General features: G+C 38.1%; 1 protein-coding gene across 4 annotated transcripts in view; it reads left to right on the forward strand.

Moving 5' to 3' along the window:
* Window positions 1-22,093, forward strand: part of unc5db (unc-5 netrin receptor Db) — a 284,478-nt gene that overhangs the window by 102,197 nt on the left and 160,188 nt on the right. For all 4 annotated transcript variants that reach the window (XR_014877264.1, XM_085180735.1, XM_085180733.1 and 1 more), the window contains exon 2: window positions 4,482-4,700. Coding sequence is in view for 3 of the 4 variants with exons in the window: in XM_085180735.1 (XP_085036861.1) it covers window positions 4,482-4,700 (219 nt within the window). In the remaining variant the exon portion in view is untranslated. The remainder of the gene's footprint in view (window positions 1-4,481; window positions 4,701-22,093) is intronic.

Raw genomic sequence — 22,093 nt, forward strand, 5'->3', positions numbered from 1 at the left:
CTTCCAAGTCATTTTAAAGCACAGTCTATTTGCATGACTATAAAGAAAAATATGCTATGAAAGCATCACCCCTTGATGCTTTAAGTTTGGCATCTTTGGCCATCACTATTAATTATTTATGTATCTATTTTAAACTGGACATGAGTATATTTCCAGTTACAAGGTTATTAATATATTCTTGGGTAGGTTTAGGAAAGGAAAGTGGCTTGACTTGAATTGGATGCTTTAACCCTGTGAGGTCTAGGTTATCACTATTGAAAACCCCAGCCTTAGGTCCTAACTATGTTCTGAAGATGAGCAAAGAAACATTCTGGGGGGGGGGGGGATGTAGTTTTTGATGTATGTCTGTTAGAATAAACGCTGTCTTTGTCTCCTGTTTTTAAGAAATGACTTTTATATTCCGATAACATATATTTGTTAGCTCCATGGGCTATCACCAAAGATGACTAAGGCTATGTCCAAACATATCCGGGTATTTTTGAAAACGCAGATTTTTCTATGCGTTTGCAAAGGTGCAAAAGCATAAACAGCGTTTTCGGTCACTGAAAACTGAGATTTTTTAAAACTCCTGCCAGGGTGGAGATTTTTGAAAACTCAATTTTTGCATTTACGTGTGGACGAGGAAAACGGAGAAAATGCAGCGTCAAAGGTGTGCGCCTTTTTTGACGTCACACTATGCACTTGTTTCAGTGAAATGGATTTCTACAATGGTGGACTTAGACTAGGGTGACCATATTTAGATTTCCAAAAAAGAGGACTCTTGGCCCATTCATGAAGAACATGAAGAATAATACTGTTTGCTTAAAGAAATGTTTAACACATTTAAACAATGCCTTCTCTGTGCGGTTAATGAATGGTGAAACAAAAATGTCACATAGGCTTTTACAAGTCAACAAGGGCAAAAAAAATTACTCAAAAACCTCTGGAATTAAATAACGGTACAGAAATAAGGCCTCATCTTTATAAGAAAAATTACCGGGACCGTACGAGGGAAATTTATTTTGCAGTTTATCTGAAAAGCTCCACTTGCACTTTGACATCTTTTAAAAATCATCAGGCGCACGGCTGCGCGCTGTCTGTCCGATCTGTGAGCGCAGAAGAAGCACTCACAAAGCATCAGCTCAGGGATGACATCACACATATGGTTCCTCTGTAGGCCTATAGAAAAACCCAGACATTTTCATCAATTTTGAAAATCCTCCCGGACACCCCGGACAGAACGTGAAAAGTGGACATGTCCGGGGAAAACAGGACGGTTGGTCACCCTAACTTAGACAAAATACTGTTACTGTAGTTTTTAAATGCTTACATATACACACACAGTTACTGTCCCTCCACACAGGACTCCTTTCTGCTTCTATGCGCCATCTTTGTTTACTCTTTCCTACCCAGGCTTCTAGACTTCTGATTGGCCAACATTCCTACACGGTTAGGAATATATCGCCACCGGTTGCTTTGGTATGTTCCTAGCAGCGTTTTCCTTCGTTTTTGAGTGTTCTTCGTGTACGTGTAGACGTAGCCTAAGATGAAATATCACAGGGTTAAATGTTACACATTGAGTTATATATCAAGACATCATATGATTAAATAAGTCTTTTCTATCGATTTTCATTAGTAATTGTGTTTGGCTAAACTGTAGGAAAATATTACAGTTAATTAAAAAAAAAAAACTTGAGATTTGTTCACAGTTATTACTTTTCAGTCATGTACTCTTTTGAATTTAAGCATGACCTATTTTAAGGACAGTTATGTCACACTGGGGATCCACGTAATAAAATGTCAGTACGGTTTGATTTACACTGCAAAAATGAGCTCAGAAGAAAAATACAAAAAAAAGATCCTGAATATTCCCGTGGCATCTCACTTTAACACTGCAAAACACAGCAATACTCCATTACAATATATTAATATACTGGCATTATAGCCTGTTGTCTGTCCCAGGGCATTAAATACTTGTGTTCTGTCAAAGCTGCTTGTGATACCCTCTGGCTTTAGTGCAATGATGCACTGGGTCTAGCAGTGAGAGACAGGCCACACTCTTAACTCTTCACACATCAGTGCTCGTGGAGGACCCTGTGGCATCGTGGTTTTTTTGTAACTGTATTGTGACAAAATGGAAGTATTTGACCATGATGGGATATTTTTTATGTAAGTTTTCTTATTAGTTATTTTTACTATTTCATTTTTTCATTTTCTTTTTTGATGTCATTCTTTGTAGTTTACTATTAGTTGAACACCTGTGTAAGATTGAGCTTGTCTGTATATTTGGGTCAGGTGTTTCTCATCTTCCTTTTGAGAATGCCTGATAGAGTATGTATGAGGTTCAGGTCAGGCATATTGGCTGGCTGATTAAGCACAGCAATATCATGGTCAGAAAAGCATTTGGTTCAGTTTTTGCTAAATCCTGTTGGAAAAGCAAAGTCGCATCTCCATAAAGCATGTCAACAGATGGAAACATGAAATGCTCCTGGTAGATGGCTGCATTGACTTTTGGCCTGATAACATACATTGGAGCAGCCAACACCAGCAGATGGCATGGGAATCATTACAGACTGCACACTGGACTTCAAACACCTTGGATTATGTGCTTCTCCATTCATTCTCCAGACTTGTAGTCACTAGTTTCCAAATAAAGAGGACTTTGGAATACTGAGTCACAGACAAGTTCTTTTCTGGTTCTTTTCATTTTCATTTTCTCTTCCAGTCAGGTTTACGTTAGTATACTGTGGCACTTTGCAAACAGCCAGCCTTTTTAGTAAAGGCCTTCTCTGGCTCACCCTCCTTGTGGAAGGTGTCAATGATCATCATCTGAACAACTGTAAAGTCAGCAGTCTTTCCCATGGCTGTGGCTGTGTGTACTGAACTAGATTGAAATATCCATGGTATTTATACTGTTTGAATAGCAATAATTCAATATTACAATAATTTGAGGTATTGAGTTTGTGAGTTCCATTAAAGGGCAAAATTTGATTTTTTTTTCAGATTTTTCTAATTAAATTTTTCAATTTTTTTTAGATGAACCTGAAAACAACTATTTTTTCAAAAACCACCCTCCACCTTAACCATGCTAAAAATGCTCCTACGTAGTTATGAAAGTGTTTAAAGCTAGCTTTATACAGAATTAAAACTTTACATGAAAATTTTAAAAAAAAGGCAAATTAAGAAGTTATTGAAAACACTCTAAAAGTGAATGTTACAGTTAAACAAATCAGAAAAGATTTATGTGTAAATGTTATGCCCATAGTTCTGTATTATTTCCAAGCTTTTACAGCACAAAATACATCTGAGGGCCATGACTGAATATGGATTAACACATCACATAAATATGCCAGCTGATCAATGATTGGATCTGAAATCATCATGTGCCTTGTTTCTGTAATTACTTTAAGGTGTGTTGAGGATATAACGGTGATATGACTACTTAAAGGAAGTACATGTCATAGTATTATGATAGAGACATACTATACTGAGAAATGTCAGCAAACTGTATAATTTCCAGTCATTTACCTCCCTGTCTGTTTGTTTTATGTGTGGCTCTTCTATACACCCGCATCCATTCATTTACCCATTTAACAAGGGCAACATTGATTGAGAGAAGTGGTGAGAGTGCAGATTCGATTTCAAGGGACAGGATTGGATTTGATAGCGGGGCATAATAGCTCTCATTGGCTTTTATGGCACTGAATAGCTTAGCTGGAGCTGTCTTGATTCGACTGAGGTGTAATTCTGAGAAGGATCCCGGGGATGGCAGGAGCACAAACATCCTGTTCCCCATTGTCCCAGCCCACAGAACTCACTGTGCTTTACCCAGAAGAGATGGCCAAATGACAAAATGTGAGTCTAGAACCTTTCTTCGAAGGAAAAAAAAATACATATGAAGTGTAAGAGTCCACGATTTTAATAGTGCACTTAGATCAATGAACTGTCACAGTCTCCCCACCACCAAAACAAAACAGAAAAAAAGAGTAACCTGCTGTGAATTGTCGTTAAACACAGGGGCACGCTGGCGCCAGCACAAAGGCTGTTTTTGTGTCGACTAAAATCCAGGCCTTGTGGCTGAGATAAGATGTATTCAGACTCCACAGCCACAATTTGGGTAATCAGTCCCCTCCTAATTCCTCTCCACTTGTTCCGCTCTGATTTCATTCATCTGCAAATTGCTCTGAGAAGAAGAGTTTTGCTCGGATGGGGATGAATTGTGCTCTGTGTGTACTCTGCTTTTCTACAATATGTTAGCTTTTGATGAATGCCGATTTCAAAACACTGTCCACTGAGCAATCGTTTTAAATCTGAAAGCAGTTGCTGTTATCGTCTTGTTTGTAAAATAAAATGCACTTGAATTTTTTCACTGCTAAATTGCGTTTCCACCTGATACCAGAACTATGATGTCTTTGTTTCCATCAGACTACCTGTTCTGCTCTTATTTTTTCCCCTTAAAGAAACAACTAGGATGGTGAAGTAACCAGGGTTTTGTGTTATAGGTGGTGCCACAGGTGATGCTCAACCAGATGCTGTACCTTCGGTACAGGGCACCCTGCCCCACTTCATCCAGGAGCCGGAGGATGCCTACATTGTCAAAAGTAACCCTATCAAGCTGCGCTGTCGAGCTGTGCCTGCCTTACAGATCTTCTTCAAATGCAATGGGGAGTGGGTTCATCAGAACGAGCACTTCTCTCACGAGTACAAGGACCTCAACACTGGTAAGACAAAGCTTTTTATACTTCCACACATGATGATGATAATAATAATAATAATGATATACACCTCCACATAAAGCTCTTGGTTTTAATGTTTAAAAAGTAACATAAACTTAAATTAATTAAATTAAGCAAATGATGCTATCTATCGAGTTTGTGTACTACTGAGCTTTTGAAAACTGTTCAGTAACACCAGCATTTACTGATATTTATTGTTAATAACTGTTATTTACTATATTCAACTACTCTTTGATATTATCAGAAGACAAAAAATTTTAACTTTTTGCTAAAGGGATTCACATTTTACATGGTGACAGTCTGTGTGTTGAAATAGTTTTTAAGCTTACATAACAACAGTATTAATATTGTTAATTATAAAGTTAAAATAAAACAATTTTATTTGAATACCTGTTTTTCCACAAAGGAAATTCAGCAAACATGAAAACAAAATTTGACAAAGAAAACTTGTTTTATGTCTCCCTCAGAAACATTATGGATAAACTAGATGATGTGTTCAAGTCAGAGGATTGCATACGTAAACAGTTCTCCATTTTAAAGGTCTCTGCAGAGATCTGTAGCATCTGTCAAAGCAAACACTGGTGTTCCAGTTTAGTAGTTTTTTTTCCACGGTCTAAAATATCTTTCATTTATTTTGTTTGAATCATCAAAATGATTAAAGGATGTAGAAACAAAACAAATCTAACATAATTTAAACTAAAACCTTGCCTTGCCTTGACTAAACTCTAGATAAACATATTTTGACTATTTTAGAAAAACGAGTAAAGCTCAACCACATCCATGATTATGTAAACTAAATTACAAAGTTACTATGGATATTTCAGCTAAATATATGTCAACTAAAATGATGCTGAAGGAAAGTTTACTTGCATTTTGCTGACACTGAGGAAAGTGCCATTGACCTACTCACTGGTAACCCTGACCTCAAGCAATCAAAATATCTCATATTAATATTTATTCATTTGTTCTCCCATATCCTGGCATCAGAGACCATGTTAAATAATCATTCTAACTAACAAAGATCAAAACCATTTGCATCTTTTAAAAAAATCAGTTTTGCCATATTTTCAGACCTTCTCGCCAAACCAACTCCTCCAGCTGGTAATGTGGGGAACCACAATGTTCTCAAGTCCACTGAGGCAATATAATCTCTGCAGTGTCTCCCAGAAACAACTAGAATTCATCCATGAGGCATCCTGGTTACATGCCTGAACCAACTTAACTGGCTAAAACCATAAACCCATTTCAATTAAGAAGGTTCTTGGTTTGCATCCTAACTGGGGCATTCTGGTGGACTTGGCAGTCATGACCGTCATGAAAATGAGTTCAGGCCCTGACCACAGCAGCTTAGGCAGACCATCAAGAGAAATATCAGTGTGGCCTCAGATGATTTAAGGCAAAAGCAGAACAGCCTCAGTAATCATAGCTGGGCCAAGCAATATGTGAAGTGCTTATTTTAAGCTCCTTGCATTACTAGATGGAGGTTTACAGTGGGGCAAAAAAGTATTTAGTCAGCCACCGATTGTGCAAGTTCCCCCACTTAAAATGATGACAGAGGTCAGTAATTTGCACCAGAGGTACACTTCAACTGTGAGAGACAGAATGTGAAAAAAAAATCCATGAATTCACATGGTAGGATTTGTAAAGAATTTATTCGTAAATCAGAGTGGAAAATAAGTATTTGGTCACCTCAAACAAGGAAAATCCCTGGCTCTCACAGACCTGTAACGTCTTCTGTAAGAAGCTTTTCTGTCCCCCACTCGTTACCTGTATGAATGGCACCTGTTTGACCTCATCATCTGTATAAAAGACACCTGTCCACAGCCTCAACCAGTCAGACTCCAAACTCCGCCATGGCCAAGACCAAAGAGCTTTCGAAGGACACCAGGAAAAGAATTGTAGACCTGCACCAGACTGGGAAGAGTGAATCTACAATAGGCAAGCAGCTTGGTGTGAAAAAATCAACTGTGGGAGCAATCATCAGAAAATGGAAGACATACAAGACCACTGATAATCTCCCTCGATCTGGGGCTCCACGCAAGATCTCATCCCATGGGGTCAAAATGATCATGAGAACGGTGAGCAAAGATCCCAGAACCACACGGGGGGACCTGGTGAATGACCTGCAGAGAGCTGGGACCAAAGTAACAAAGGTCACCATCAGTAACACACTACAACGGCAGGAATCAAATCCCGCAGTGCCAGACGTGTTCCGCTGCTGAAGCCAGTGCATGTCCAGGCCCGTCTGAAGTTTGCCAGAGAGCACATGGATGATACAGCAGAGGATTGGGAGAATGTCATGTGGTCAGATGAAACCAAAATAGAACTTTTTGGTATAAACTCAACTCGTCGTGTTTGGAGGAAGAAGAATACTGAGTTGCATCCCAAGAACACCATACCTACTGTGAAGCATGGGGGTGGAAACATCATGCTATGGGCTGTTTTTCTGCCAAGGGGACAGGACGACTGATCCGTGTTAAGGACAGAATGAATGGGGCCAAGTATCGTGAGATTTTGAGCCAAAACCTCCTTCCATCAGTGAGAACTTTGAAGATGAAACGAGGCTGGGTCTTCCAACATGACAATGATCCAAAACACACCGCCCGGGCAACAAAGGAGTGGCTCCGTAAGAAGCATTTGGAAGTCCTGGAGTGGCCTAGCCAGTCTCCAGACCTCAACCCCATAGAAAATCTGTGGCGGGAGTTGAAAGTCCGTGTTGCTCGGCGACAGCCCCAAAACATCACTGCTCTTGAGAAGATCTGCATGGAGGAATGGGCCAAAATACCAGCTACTGTGTGTGCAAACCTGGTAAAGACCTATAGTAAACGTTTGACCTGTTATTGCCAACAAAGATTATGTTACAAAGTATTGAGGTGTATTTTTGTTATTGACCAAATACTTATTTTCCACCCTGATTTACGAATAAATTCTTTACAAATCCTACCATGTGAATTCATGGATTTTTTTTTCACATTCTGTCTCTCACAGTTGAAGTGTACCTCTGGTGCAAATTACTGACCTCTGTCATCATTTTAAGTGGGGGAACTTGCACAATCGGTGGCTGACTAAATATTTTTTTGCCCCACTGTATATACTGTAACACATCAGCCTGATTTCAGCTAGTTTCACATGAGCCACCACTCACAGCAATGAAGAAGAATTTTTAAATGCTTTTGCTGGTATGATTGCACACTCTGAAATAGTGTTACAGCAGCAGTTCCCCTTGACTGCAGCTAAATTGAAAATTAATAGTTAAATTGCATGTTTGATGCATATTTGATTATTTGATTATTAAATAACATTTGTGATTCATTTTTAATTTAGGAAGTGCTTCCTTTGAGCCCATTGAGTAGATGCTGGTTCACTGTGTTGTACTGCAGTTCCCTTGGGTGGAGAAATTTTAGAAGGAAACAGTCAAATAGCTTTAATTTGGAATGAACACAGAAATATGTGAAGATACTGAAACATTTAACTTCAAATTTTGATTCATAAACCCAACTTTGGGCAAACTCTAACCATAATGGATGTAAATCATGTGAGTCAAATTTAAAAGAAAACCCAGTTATATTCCAACTGGTGCAACGAAGTTTAAGGTGCCATCTTCATACAAAAGCAACGTTTCTGCAACACAAGTAGAGAAATCTTTTCCATCAACTAACTGTGTCTGTTCTAACTAGAATTTGTTCTTGTTGTTTATAATAGTTCACATTTTACATGAAAAAAACTCACTGAGGAAAAGGAACTTTCAAGAAACTAAATTTTTTTAACTATGTGGTGTCCAGTGTGTGCCATCCAGACAACAAGAGCTGACTTAAATATATACAATATGCTAAAAAGTTGCCAAAATAACCTAAACCAAAATAGTGCTTACCCCAGTTTTACAAAATAAATTTTTATTTACCAGAAATGAGATTCTTTCGGTGAACTATAGAGGATTTTTGCTAGAAGCGAAGTCAGAAGCAGTGTGATCTCACTGCAGTAGCAACAACAAAATCACTCTTAGGGAGAATGGTTGGGTAGATTGACTGATGGGCCAACAAAGCGTTTCATTTAGACAAGAATGTTTGTTTGCTGCGAGTTTCCTACCAAGCAGAAGAAAGGCTGCCAAATTTCTGGCACATTGTTTTAACACCTTTAGAAGGAGTGAATGCCAGCTCAACAGCACTGACTTCCAACAGGAGGTTATAAAATGTACTTATAAAAAACAGCATCACATCAACTTTGTGCAGTAGATTTGTGATTTCAGTAGTTCTTTTTTTCTCTGCCTATATGCAAAATAATCAAAAGGATACGTGGAAGAAAATGAATGGATGGATGGTTTCCTTTATTAAGACAATGTTCGTTCCCTAGTAACTACTCTCCCTAGAAAGAGTTTGCCTCTCTCTGTGCTCTTTTTTCAGCAAGTCAAACCTAATAAATGGTTAGACTTTCTAATAAATGGCTTTTCCATTTTGTACAATAGTGCCCCTCTTTGCTGACATAAAATATCACTGTTTTATACAGTAGGCACCAGAGCCGGTAACCTGCAAATCCTACACGTAAGCTACACATTAGCTAAGGTGTTTTTCAATTGAACTGTAAGAATCTCAAAGACGTGTTTTCCTCCACTTTCCTCCACAATTGTAGTCTCAGGTGTTGGCATAGGTTAATTTTTACAGTCTTTGTATAACAAAATGTTCTATTGCAAAATTAAATAAATTCTGTATCACTGAAGCATATGACTGCCTATCTTGGGTTTTATTCTATACCAGACGATGAAGAGTACACACTGATAAAAGAATCCTTGATTCGCAAAATCAAAGCATGCGCTTACATAACACCAAGATTCTACATAGACTCTACCATGCTGAATGTTCATACTTGATGTATATTATAAACTCTTACCATCCACCTGGTTGCTATCAAACCATTTGGAGGTAGGATTATAGTTAGAGTTTCAGCAACTAGATGACGGTCCCTTTGAAATCAAATCTGTTAGGCGCAGTTTAGTTTTACAGCTCTTCTGTAAGCTTTCAATTGGGGTATGCAAAATAGATGAAAATTACACATAAAAGGGTAAAAGTGAAGGTGACCTGGTGAATTTTAAGAGGTAAGTTTCTACTGACTAAACTGATTTTTTTCATTTGTTATTTTTAATCTTTCTCTTGCAAGTCCTCTGCACTTTATGCAAGTGCAGTTTTAAATTAGTTGAGTACCCCTTGGGTAACACTTTTCCCTCTGCATGTATCTCTGGAGAGCATCTGCTTTATTGTCTTGTTCCTCTTATTAAGCTTAATAACTGGTATTCTTTGAAAATGTAAGAATTTTCAGAAGCATCAGTACACCCAGTTCAGTTCTAAATACCCCGACTAAGAGTTTAATCATTCCTAAAAGCCTAAATTGCACTTTCTCATTGCAGTTGTTTTTATTATTCACTGTGTTTACTTTACTGCTTATATCTTCAAAAATTAAACTGATTAGTTAAGTCATTTTATTTGGGCCATGATCAAGGCTAGTCACTCAGAAACTATGCTGGCGCTCAGGCTACACCCGCTGGGAACCTTAAAATAATGTGTGAATACTGTTTAAACAACGTGTGCCACCAATACATGTTCAAATGATATAAGTGTCAGGGCGAGGTTGTGATTTGAAGCGTGATGGAAGCAGTGGCGTGCCATACCAATTAAGTCCCATTAGCTTTTGTCAAGCGGAAGCGTGTTGATTAGAAGACCTGACTGAGGTCTCCTGAAAGGATTTCTGGCAAACAACAAAAGCCAATGTGACACCTCGGCTGGAATGCTCTGTGATTACAGGCTGCAAGAAAGCCGTCTTTCTTGTATTCATGAAGGTCTCTCCACAGAAAGAGCCTTTAATTGCTTCTGGAAGTTCATTATAGTGTGATTGCTGTGCTGTGAAATTGTTGTGAGCTTGATAATGGCAAAATGAAATTTGGAACTTCAAATTGTTTGTTGTTTTGTGTATAGTGGAAAAGTACAAGGGAAAGTTCACTTGGTGGTATTTGGCCCAGCTCAGTTCATATTCCACATCAACATCCAGCATCCAGCAGGAGGGAAGCTAATCAGTGGATTTGACAGATAAGAGTGAGACGCTATACCAAAAGCTTTTGCTGTTGCCTCAAGGCTACAGCATACAGCTGCTATGTTAACAAAAGGTTGAAGTAAAAATCTCAAATTCTTGCTTCCGGAATTAAAAGGTTGTGGAACCTTTACAAATAACATATAACACCTTTCCCCTAACAACTAAAAAGCTGAATTCATAAGCAGTAATCCCTTGCTGCGATCAATACACTCAGGGGTCCTGCTGCTACACTTTTCATTCTTAGTCTGGTATTAAGGACAGTTTTTGTTAGCTATTCGTTCTATATTGCTGTATAAATAAGAATACAAAGTAGAATGGCTAACTTTGTGTCTGCTCTCTAGTTGTCCAACATATCAAAGGTAACCATATTATTGTGACTGTAGAATTAAGTGGTAATTTCCACATTAAATAAAAAAAAAGACCACGAGAGTGTCTACTTCCACAGGTTCCCACATTAAAATACCTCAGTGGGTGAATTTGTATTTTTTTATTTTTACTGGTAGGTGTGCTAACATGGGGGGCTATAGCAAACAGTTGTCTGCTTTGCATATCAAAGTACAGGATCCTTGTTTGTGGCAGAATAAAATTAACTGACAAATAATATGACTTTCTGTGTGGTATAGACTGTCCAAGAATATGTGTTGAGTGAGTGAAATTGTACTATTTATGTTGATTTATTTTATTTAATCTTTCACTTAGCACTAATAACCACGTATGCAAATCTGTGCTTTACAACCATATACAGTAGTTCATGGTTCTAGCTTGCTAACCAAGCATTCTACAATCTCATCCAAATATGGTCACGTGTGGTTCCAAAAAAATTAATATATACTAATGACTAAGGCTTCAAAAACCATTGGGATAATCATGCCGTGATCATGATTATCTTAGAAATGTTTTGAGTCTTATAAAGATATGAATTAACAAGGGCTAGATTAGTACAAAGATTTCACATTTAAGCAGTGGCATTCCATCAGATTAAACAAAGCAAGCAGTGCTTTCATTTGTTAAATTATGAATTAACTATAATTAACTACATTTTTGGAAAACTGTGTACAATTTCACTAGCCACACTGAGGCCCCATTACATGTACAACTGTTGAATCAAGAAACCCTTAAGTAGAAGATGTCTGACAAAGTGAAGTAGGATCTGAAAAAGAAACACATTGGTCTAAAGAAACTGAAGAAAAGATGAGAAACAAAATCTATTAGTCTGGAAAAGATTACAAAGCCATTTGTAAGGTTTTCAGACTCCACTCTACAAATGGAGAAAACATGGAACAGAACTTTCCCAAAATGGCTCCAAGAACAAAAGGTTACAAAAGGACTTAGATGTTGCTCTGGTCACAGCCTCTTTAGTGTGTTGAGTTATGAACACTGACCTTATCGGTGGGTAAAAATCCATTGAAAAGTTTCAAGGTGAACACCACTGTTGACCAAAAACAGTCCTCACACATTTGCCAAACAACATCTTGATGATCCCCATTAAGAAAATATTCTGTGGACTGGTGAGAAAAAGATCAAGCTTTTTGGAAGGTTTGCATCCCAATACATAAAACTGACAACATTTCATGAAAACAACATTTTCCTGCTTCAGGCCTTTGTGGACTTGCCAAAATTGACAAAACAATGAATTCTGCTTTCTCTCAGAAAATCCTCAAAAAGAATATCTAGCCTTCAGCCTGAAGCTTAAACATATGGTATCTTTTCTATGTACTGTTCTGAGTAAAATAGGTTTGTGTGCTATTTTTAATTACATTTTACACAGCACCCAAAATGTTTTTGGAACTGATATATCTACTTATATATTATATTTTAACGGGTTTTTAAAGATAATTTAATATATAATCCTATAGAACTTAAAGACCACATAAAGACACACATTAATCACTTTGGTTCTGGTAAAGGTATTAAAATAGCAACATCACAAATGTACATAATAATTTGATTACATGCAATACCAACAAGTCCACTAAAACATTACTCTGAGTTGCTTACATGAGGCCACTTATTAATATTCCTGTTTCCATGCTACAGAAGGCAGCGTGATTAATGGATGTGATACCTCCTCCACTACATTAGAGTTTCCCTCCAGTCCCCGGCCTAAACCTGATCATGTTGAGATGCTTCTGTCATAGCTTTGAGGCTATCTTTGTGCAAACACCGTAATTAAACTGTGCTTGGAGTCACTCTTTTTGGACAAAGAGGGAAAGACAAGTACATTTGTAAATTAACTTTATTGTTCCACAAAAGACACAGGAAGTTGGCAGCCTCAAATGTGTTATTCTAGACATTAGTGTTAACTCTTTAAAGTGTAAGCCAAATGGACATTACAAAAATATGTATAGTTTTTGATTTGTTTTGCCAGTTAGAATGATGGTTGTTAGAGCACTTTGATTATAGTTAGGGTTTAATAGCATGCCAAATTAACATTAGTAACTGAGGTGGCCAAATAAAGTAAAATAATGAACAGTATTAAAGAAAAATGCATACAATACATGCAGTTGCATGTACAAATGTACTTTATCTATTTGTAATTTTCCATTACGTTACACTTTACCTTGTCCCAATCCAGAAGCAATTTCTGTCTCTTCGAACCTGCATATACTGGGCAGTTGCTATTTTTTTAATGACCTGAATTCATATTTTAAATTTAAATATCTATTAGGTTGTTTATTTACTCAACTACTCATCAAATTCTGGGTTGTAGAGGGGCTGGAGCCACAACCTGCAATTCAAATCTCCAGTTAACCTAATATATCTTAATATGTCTCTTGGACTGTTGGATGGAGCCTGAGAGGCAGACCCATACACGCACAAAGAGAACATGGGCAAAGATGCAGACTGCGCACAAACTCCAGCGATTTTCACTCTGTGGCCTTTCTAAAAAAATTGTATCCTCAATTAATGAAACAGGGATCCTGTGGGGCTTCATCTTTATGGAAAAAGCTTCACCTAGTCTTCAAATGACACAGATACACGTCTCTCTCGCTTTGTGGCAGCATCTCTGTTGTGTAAAGAGCAGAACAGGATCTGCAATTAAGCAGTTTATAAGTGTTCACATGCTGAGAGAAGAACGACAAACACGTTTTTAAAATATTCCTCATTAAAATCAGCATTTTTCCTTGACAGATGAGGGGCTGGGTTCTTTGGATTTAAATGTATATCATAATGTATTTTCATTGTTCAATAATAATTGAGAAGGAAGCATCTCTTTGTGATATTGTGACCTGAACTGACTCTACTAATACTACTACTACTAGTAGTAGTAATAATAATACTGCTACTAATAATAATCGTGAGATGATGTTGTCATGGACATTACGATTTCTTTTTCAGAAGCTGTTTGTTTTAGGTTGGACAAGGCAGACTGTGTAAATTAGAGATGGAGCTAATCCATCTGTCTTTGGTTTCCCAGCCCATCTCCAAGGAGTAGGTTGGTCAGTGCAAGTTATTTTTATTTTTTTCTTCTGAACCTCTACCAGTTATTAAGGTGTAGCAGTGATGTCCCAAACAGCTGTGGGCATCATGCCCCTGGTCATAATGAAACATTTCTCTCATTATGTTTTGTGTGACATAATTTTAATGTCTTGCAGTAAAACTTCAAAAACACGGACCAGAATACGCAAAAACAGTTCCTTTGTTCTTAATTTCCACTCTTCATCCACTGGACCCAGAAGATAAAATCAGGTGATAGAAATGTGTTTACAATCCAGCACCAGCATCATTAGTTAGATCAAGTGGGCAAACATTGTTATTGTGAATGGAATCCAAGCAAACACAACAAAACATGCACGTGTACTTTGGTTCCCGGTACATGGAGGTATTCTTGTTTGCTTCACAGCTTAAACACTGTGGCACAGTGGCTTAGTGTAGGTAACAATACATGCAAACCCATGAGGGTGGCACGGCTGCCCCTCCGGTGGTCCTCCTTGGGCTCTTGCACTCTGGGGCCTCTGGATGTCTGGGGCCTGGATCTCCTCCATGCCTGCTTCATGCCCTGGGGGACAGGGCTATGGCTCTCTACATCCTCTAGCAGACCATTACATGGGGAAACCATTTGAATACAAGCGCGCTGATCCACACAGGTGTGCACACGGGTGTTCACTGTTCGTAGACTTAAATCACACCTTTCTTGGCTGCTACTTCAAAGCACATTGTGCGCTGTCTGTCCTGCGTGCTGCACAACAACATTTAATATTTAGTATTTACTGCTAGATTAATGCGATGGTGTTGTGTTTAGTATGTTGCTTTGTTTTTTTTTTTTGCTTGTTTTCTATTCTTTCTCTCTCAACAGGTGATCCAGGAGATTTTTTTTCCCCTTTCTCACTGTCCCTCTTCCCTTCTGTTTTTCTTTTCCTTCCTCTTTCTTTCTCCTTTTCCTATCCCTCACTCATGTCTGTCCTGTCTGTAACAACTGAAAATAAAATAAAATAAATAATAACAACAAAGGTTTATCAAATGGACCAATACGGCAATGCCATGATGATCCATTTGGCAAAATAAATCCATTGGGTATCCTTGTTGGTCTTCAGACAACAATTCTGACAGCTAAAGAACCAAATGGGACAGGCAAAAAACCAAAACCAAAACAAAAACATGCAAACCTTGTTTTTATGAGAAAAAAAGTGTTTCTGACATAAAAGGAGTATTGTTCAGATGCGGAGATGCTTTCGGTTTTAGTTGTCATACAAAAAAATGTGCTTTTAGATGATTGACAGGCTTTTTTGACATAATGACCAGCTGCAATCCCCATAGCAGAGGGTTCAAAGCTCCCTTGGGGTCTTTGAACTGGAGTCAGAGAGGAGGGATTTTGATGAGAAGCAGGGACTACTTGATCTCGCTCTGGTTGTTGATGAAAGATGGCACACCCCTTCACTGATCAAAGAGATCTTTCAAAATTGTTTCTGTTGGTGTGATGAGTCCAAGACATATCACAGGTACATAATCCTGTTGGTGTCCATTGTTTTTATTTTGTTGGAACTCCTCTCAGTTTAGTTTAGTTCCTGTATTGTTTTGCACATCTTCATTCTATAGATGAATAACTTATCTCAAGCTCTGCCTTAGACCTTTATTCATTCACCCACAAAGCCCCCACTAATTTTACAGTACATGTATTTCTGTCATTTTCTAAATTGCACGGCACATCAATGAGGCAAAGGGTTTTTTCTGTAGACATGTGTGTTCATTTAATGCCATTTAAATTTAAATGTAATATTTAAAAAATAAAAATACTTGTTACAGAAATAAATACTCAGTGTCATACCAGTCATCAACAGTATTATAAAATGCTACAAAAAACACTGTGCAAATAAAAACTGGAAAGTAGAAAAAAAAGGAAAGAAGAAAAAACCTGCTGCAAACAAAATGATATTAAGTTAGAACTGCAGATATTTTTAGAGAGTAATTAGTAATATTTAAAGATTACATTTCAAAAATAAATAAATAAATGATAAGGACATGCTAAAGTATTAAACAATGAAATAAGCCAAATCCGTGCATACAAGGGTTTCTCTTTATGACAGAGAATCATGATATACAGTATATTGCATGATTACGTATTAGCCAGATGCACTGACATATTATTACCAAACGCTGTGTAGCCATGGTAACCACTGGCTGTGATTTGAACCTCAGACTCAAGTCTGAGGGGATAGAAGGGCGGAACTAACACTGTGATGAAGCTAATTAAAGCTATCCATGTAATAGTATACTGAGTACATTCTGTCTGTTAAATTTAGTAACATTAAAGGGCATGACTAATACTGAAATTACACACTGATTACGGTTTTTAGCATTTTGAGCTGGATGTCAAACTCATTTTAGTTTACGGCCACATACAACCCAATTTGATACCAACTGGGTTAGACAAGAAAACCACTGAGTAATAACGTACAAAATGAAGGGATGAATGAATCAGTGAGTCAATGAATGCCTAAGTTGCCCCCCCCCCCTTTTTTTTTTTAATTATTGGCAAAACAAACTAAAACCCACCATGGAGTTGAGTTTTCTCAAGAAAAGTAAGTGCAGTCAGTCTACTGTTATCACAGTGGATTTACAAACACAATGCATTTTGGAACTAAGCAATATTACTTTCTGATTCTGTCTTTCTGATTCTAAAGACTTAACCTGATTCATAAATACTTTAAACTTTTTGTACATTTCCACTCTTACAGTGGTAATACCAGTGTCAGCAAACCATGAGTTGGTCGTGTGTAGTTATAGGTTCAAAGGCAAAAGGCTGAAATTACATTAATTCCCCAATTTGTAGCCTTTATTATTACAGCAGGAGTTTGTAAGTAAGAAGTTAAATATCCGCATAGACAAGCACCATTCCTATTAATAATTCAATAACACACATGCTTTCGGTCATCTCCATAACAAGAAACAATAATGCATGGGACAAATAAAATCACCCATATGAAAAAGATATATATAAATCTTATAAGATTTGTATCTGTCTTGTGTGAAACTTGTATAAAAAGCATACAAGAGTGAAAACAGATATAAGATCCCTTGAAAAAATTATATAAATGAAACTTGTATGTTTTGGATACTTACTAAAACAATATATGAAAGTAATGAGAAAGTGGCCACTTTCATGAGTAAATCATATAAGCCTTATATGAATTCACTATATGAAGCAAGCTAAAGCTGATGCAAGTCTTTTAGAAGTTTTTCCTATTACTTTTCCATATGGGCAAGGCTCAAGCTCAACACAGACACAGAATTCCCTATAATCTGGAATTGTATGTGTCTTTCGGATAGCTACACAAAAATCTATGAAATATAAATTGAATACTTTTCAAAATCGTATTTTTGTTGACCTCCAGTTGTTCATATGCTTGTGTACTTTAGTATGATGGCATCTGTGGCTGAGGAGGTATAATCGGATACCCCAGCTCCTTCAGTCCATACCGCAGTGTCACGATTCTGAACTGCAAGTTGTCCTTGATGCAGTTGTGTACGTGTCACAGTTACAAAAGTGCTTAAAGATTTTGAAAAAAAAGTGATAAATTTAACATTTAACCTATGTAACACTAAATACAGTTTACTGAGAAAGGAAGGGTCAAAAACATTTGCAGTAATGATGACATGTGGTTGACCTAATTCTACATATGCTACATTCTTTCAAGTCATGCATTGGTTCACTTAATTAAAACACATTGATCAATGGAATCAAACGTGAACTCATTAGAGCTAATATCAATTTACAATGAGACTGGGTAAATGTAAAGTCCAGTGCTAATCAAGACAGCTATGACGTTTTTGTGATTAGCACCAACTCACCACACAGCAATTAGATTTCTGGTTTCTTGTTGCATTCTCAATTATCCAGGTAAGGAAATCCCCAAAAAGTTGATCCTGTTCATCTGGATGTAGCAATTTCAACAGGATAAATGTTTCATCACTCATCCAAGTGACTGATTTCTTTAGGTGCCTTCCCAGCCTTGACAAATGTCCAGCTGGAATAACCACATTTACTCAGGGCCTTGATATGTTGTTTTTTTGCTTTCCTGGCCGCTGTATCTGTACCGGCACGTGAGTCGTTTGGTACTGGGCTGCGAGAATTGAGGCTCGGGTGTGAAATTTATTGTTTTTATTGTTTTTTGGCATTATTTTTTTTTAATAGTTTTTATCGTTAACTTGGTTTCCCTGGGTCTTTTCCCGTGTGTTATGAATAAATCTTCTTTTTTTTGGTACCGGTACTGGTTTTATTTTGTTGTATTTATCCGTGATATCTTAAAGGCCGGTCTGTGGAAATATTGTCGAACATAAGCCGCAAAAAAGGTTGGGGACCACTGGATGATGAGAGTCAAACCATAAATACTGATCCGTATGCATTGGTTTATAGAGCACATCAACTTTTAAATCTCCCCCATTACTGATGGAAATCTCACAGTCTAAGAAGGCTAACCTGTCATTTCTCATATCATCCCTGGTGAACTTGATGGGTTGGTCCACTGAGTTAATGTGATCATTGAATTGTGGTACGTACTGACACCCAGGTGTCATCCACATACCTTAACCAATGACTTGGTGCTGTTCTGGGGTAGGATAACAAAGTCCTCTTTGAATAATAAGGTTATACACATCCTCGACAGGGAGGAACTCTGGTTTAAGCGGGAAGTCAAGGAGGCCATTTAAGTGAAAAAGGAAGGACGATCTATGAATTGAGGAGGGGGCCTGAGGGTACATCTTTCACCATCTTACAATGCTGTGATTGCAGCCATTCCCCAACTCTCTGTAAATGGTACTCATTGACCTGTTCATTGTTCAGTTATCAGTGATCATTGATCAATGGTCTTTGATCAGTGGTTGTTGATCCATGCTCATGGCAATTTGAATATTAATGAAGAAACTGACCTCACAGCCAATTGTTTGCCAGTGATGGTAGCTTCATGTACTGTTTATAACTGGTTGGGGAAGCCTGCAGTCAGCTGAGACTGAAGAAGTCACTTGGATGAGTGATGAAACGTTTCTTCCACTGCAAGCGCTACATTCAGATGAACAGAATGAACTTTTTGGGGATAGATTTCTGGTTCAAATCCCAACCTTTCTGTTTGAAGTTTGCATACTCACCTTGGTAGGCTCTTTTACAAACTGGAAGACCTAGAAAATGTTTATAAAAAATGTTTATAAAAAAAAAATCCCCCTCTCGCCCCTGGTCTATCCTTCAAGAGTCTAGCTCCCAGGCCTCTAGTAGAGCTTGAAGGTCCTGCGCAGTATCTTAGCTGTTCCCAGGACTGTGCTCTTCTGAACAGAGATCTCTGATGTTGTTCCTGGAATCTGCTGGAGCCACTCGCCTAGCTTGGGAGTCACTGCACCACCACTGGGACAACTGTTGTCTTCACCCTCCACATCTTCTCAAGCTCTTCTCTGATACCTTGGTACTTCTGCAGCTTCTTGTGTTCCTTCTTTCTGATGTTGCTGTCATTCAGTATCGCTACGTCTATCACTACGGCCGTCTTCTTCTGTTTGTCTACCACCACTATGTCCGGTTGGTTAGCTGCCACCATTTGGCCGCCTATATCTGGAAGTCCCACAGGTATTCACTGAGCACACGATCAGTTGAGGGCATCTTCCTGATGTATTCATGGGTGTTTGTCGTCCCATCCTGGACCGTAGTGCTGACACTCACCAGTCCCCGGCCTCCTTCCTTAAGTGTTTGTGTGTTTTATCAGTTACACTGTGTGAATGGCCTTCTGTAATGTGGAAATCCAGTAGAACAATAAGAGTGTATAAGCTAAGTGTTTGTGTGATGGCTCTACTGATGAGGTTTACCTTTTTACAATTGTGTATTATCTTAGTGCTGTGATGATGACTTTCATTGCTGCTGTTGGGTACATAATTTAAGCATATCTCTAATGAGATCAGTCACAAACATTACCCAGGTATAATCTAACCTGCAGCATTTCATTAACTAACTGTGTTTCAGAGCTCAGAGAATATTTTCCCCCACCACTTCATAGTGCTATTTGTTACATGCTGAAGTACACTGAAGACAGGCATGTGTGCAGTTCAGTTGCACCTTATTTCTATAGTTAGTGCAGCACCAGTTACTAGTGCTGTGGTGGCATACAGGAGTGAAGTATGACTAACCCCGTGATCAAATGTTGGACTACATATGTAGCCTGTAAAATCATAGATTTCTCTTGCTACATCTCATCTTCACCCATCTCCACCAGCCATATAAGTGTTGATGTCGTATAGGTTGTCCACCAAAGGGAACACTCTATTTCGGCCGGGCTCTAGTTGCATAGAATTGGTCAGATTTGCTGTACATATGTATATGTACAGCATATCTGACCCATCAAGGCTAGTATATATATAAGTATATAGTCAAGGCTAGCTTCCAAGCTAATAATGGCAGCTTTGTCCATTCATTGTTTTTATTGGCTTTCTTACAACTCATGCCTTAGAGATGATTGGAATCCCTAAAGCTTAAAAGGTAAATTAAACAGATTAGTATACATTTTTAGGAGAAAATCAACATTGGCTATGTGAACCTTAAATTACTGGACAGTATGGTACTATTTAAAAAGACTTATCTCCTCAATAATAGAAATGGGTGGTTAGAAGGAACTCATAACAGGAATTTAGGACTCAGTGAGGTCTTTTCCAATGACCTTCATGTACCTCCAGGAAATCTATGAATAATTTAAAGCCTCCATGGGTTTTATGTAACTACAGCTATTCTGATGGTATATGTTTAGGTTTCAAGAGACCGTCTTTACTGTTAATAAAACCACAGACTTCTGTTTACATTAAAATTACATTCAGAGTATTTATGTTGTGTTTGATATCAGTCACTTCATCAGAGGATTGTTTGAACACATAATTAGTCAAGTGAATCCATCTGTTAAGGGCTAGATAAGTTGGAGCAGCTGTCTAATTTGTACAGCTGTCTTTCATGCCTTGTATTCTATCAATATATCTGAGACTAAGTGTATGAAGAAAAAATATATATATACATACACACACACCTAGAGTGTGGACTTTGTAAGTTCTACAAGCTAATACTGTATGTATAATGTTCTCTTCACATGCTTTAAAGTCAGACTAGTTAATGCTGTTCATTTTTCTTTCATCAGTTATGCTCACTGCATATCATTTTGAGAGTGAAAACTGATGCATATTTCATATTCATTAACTCAAATTAGGCTTGGCTTGTTCATCAGGATCCCCACTTCAGTAAATGCCTGCTGCCATTGCCACTCTTTACTGACTGACAGTCCAAACCGCCCCTCCTTTTTCCAACCTCTTTCATTATCCATGCCACTTTGCTTTCTTCCATTTCCTTTTAACGTAGTTAGAAAAATTACAGGGCATTTTATCTTGACTTACTATGTCTCTGGGTGGCGATTGGTTAGCTTTCACTACAGTCATCTCACTTAACTGCCCGTGGTGCTGCCAGGCCAAGTGAAATTTCCTTTCTACCTGCTGGCTCAAGTGGATTAACAATTAGAAGAGCCTGAGGATGTCCTCGCAGTAGCCCTTGGCTTACACCCACCTTATATCAGTAGTAAACGCAAAAGCACAGATAAGGGCGGTCTGAACGGGAAGGCTTTGTCCTGCCTCAGTAATAGACAGCAACATTGTGTATTGGATTAGTTCGGCTAATCACAGGAGGAGATCAGTGAAGAATTGGAATGTTATTGATTAGGACATGAGCCCTCAATGCCACAAGGAGCACCTGATAACATCTCTTATTTACCAACTAGCCTGATGAATCACTAGGCTCTGATAAAGCTGACAATGCCCTTGAGTTCCCTAGCAAGAGATGCTCAGGAAGGCCC

Source organism: Neolamprologus multifasciatus, chromosome 12, assembly GCF_963576455.1.
Source record: "Neolamprologus multifasciatus chromosome 12, fNeoMul1.2, whole genome shotgun sequence".
In the NCBI taxonomy this organism is placed as follows: Eukaryota; Metazoa; Chordata; class Actinopteri; order Cichliformes; family Cichlidae; genus Neolamprologus; species Neolamprologus multifasciatus.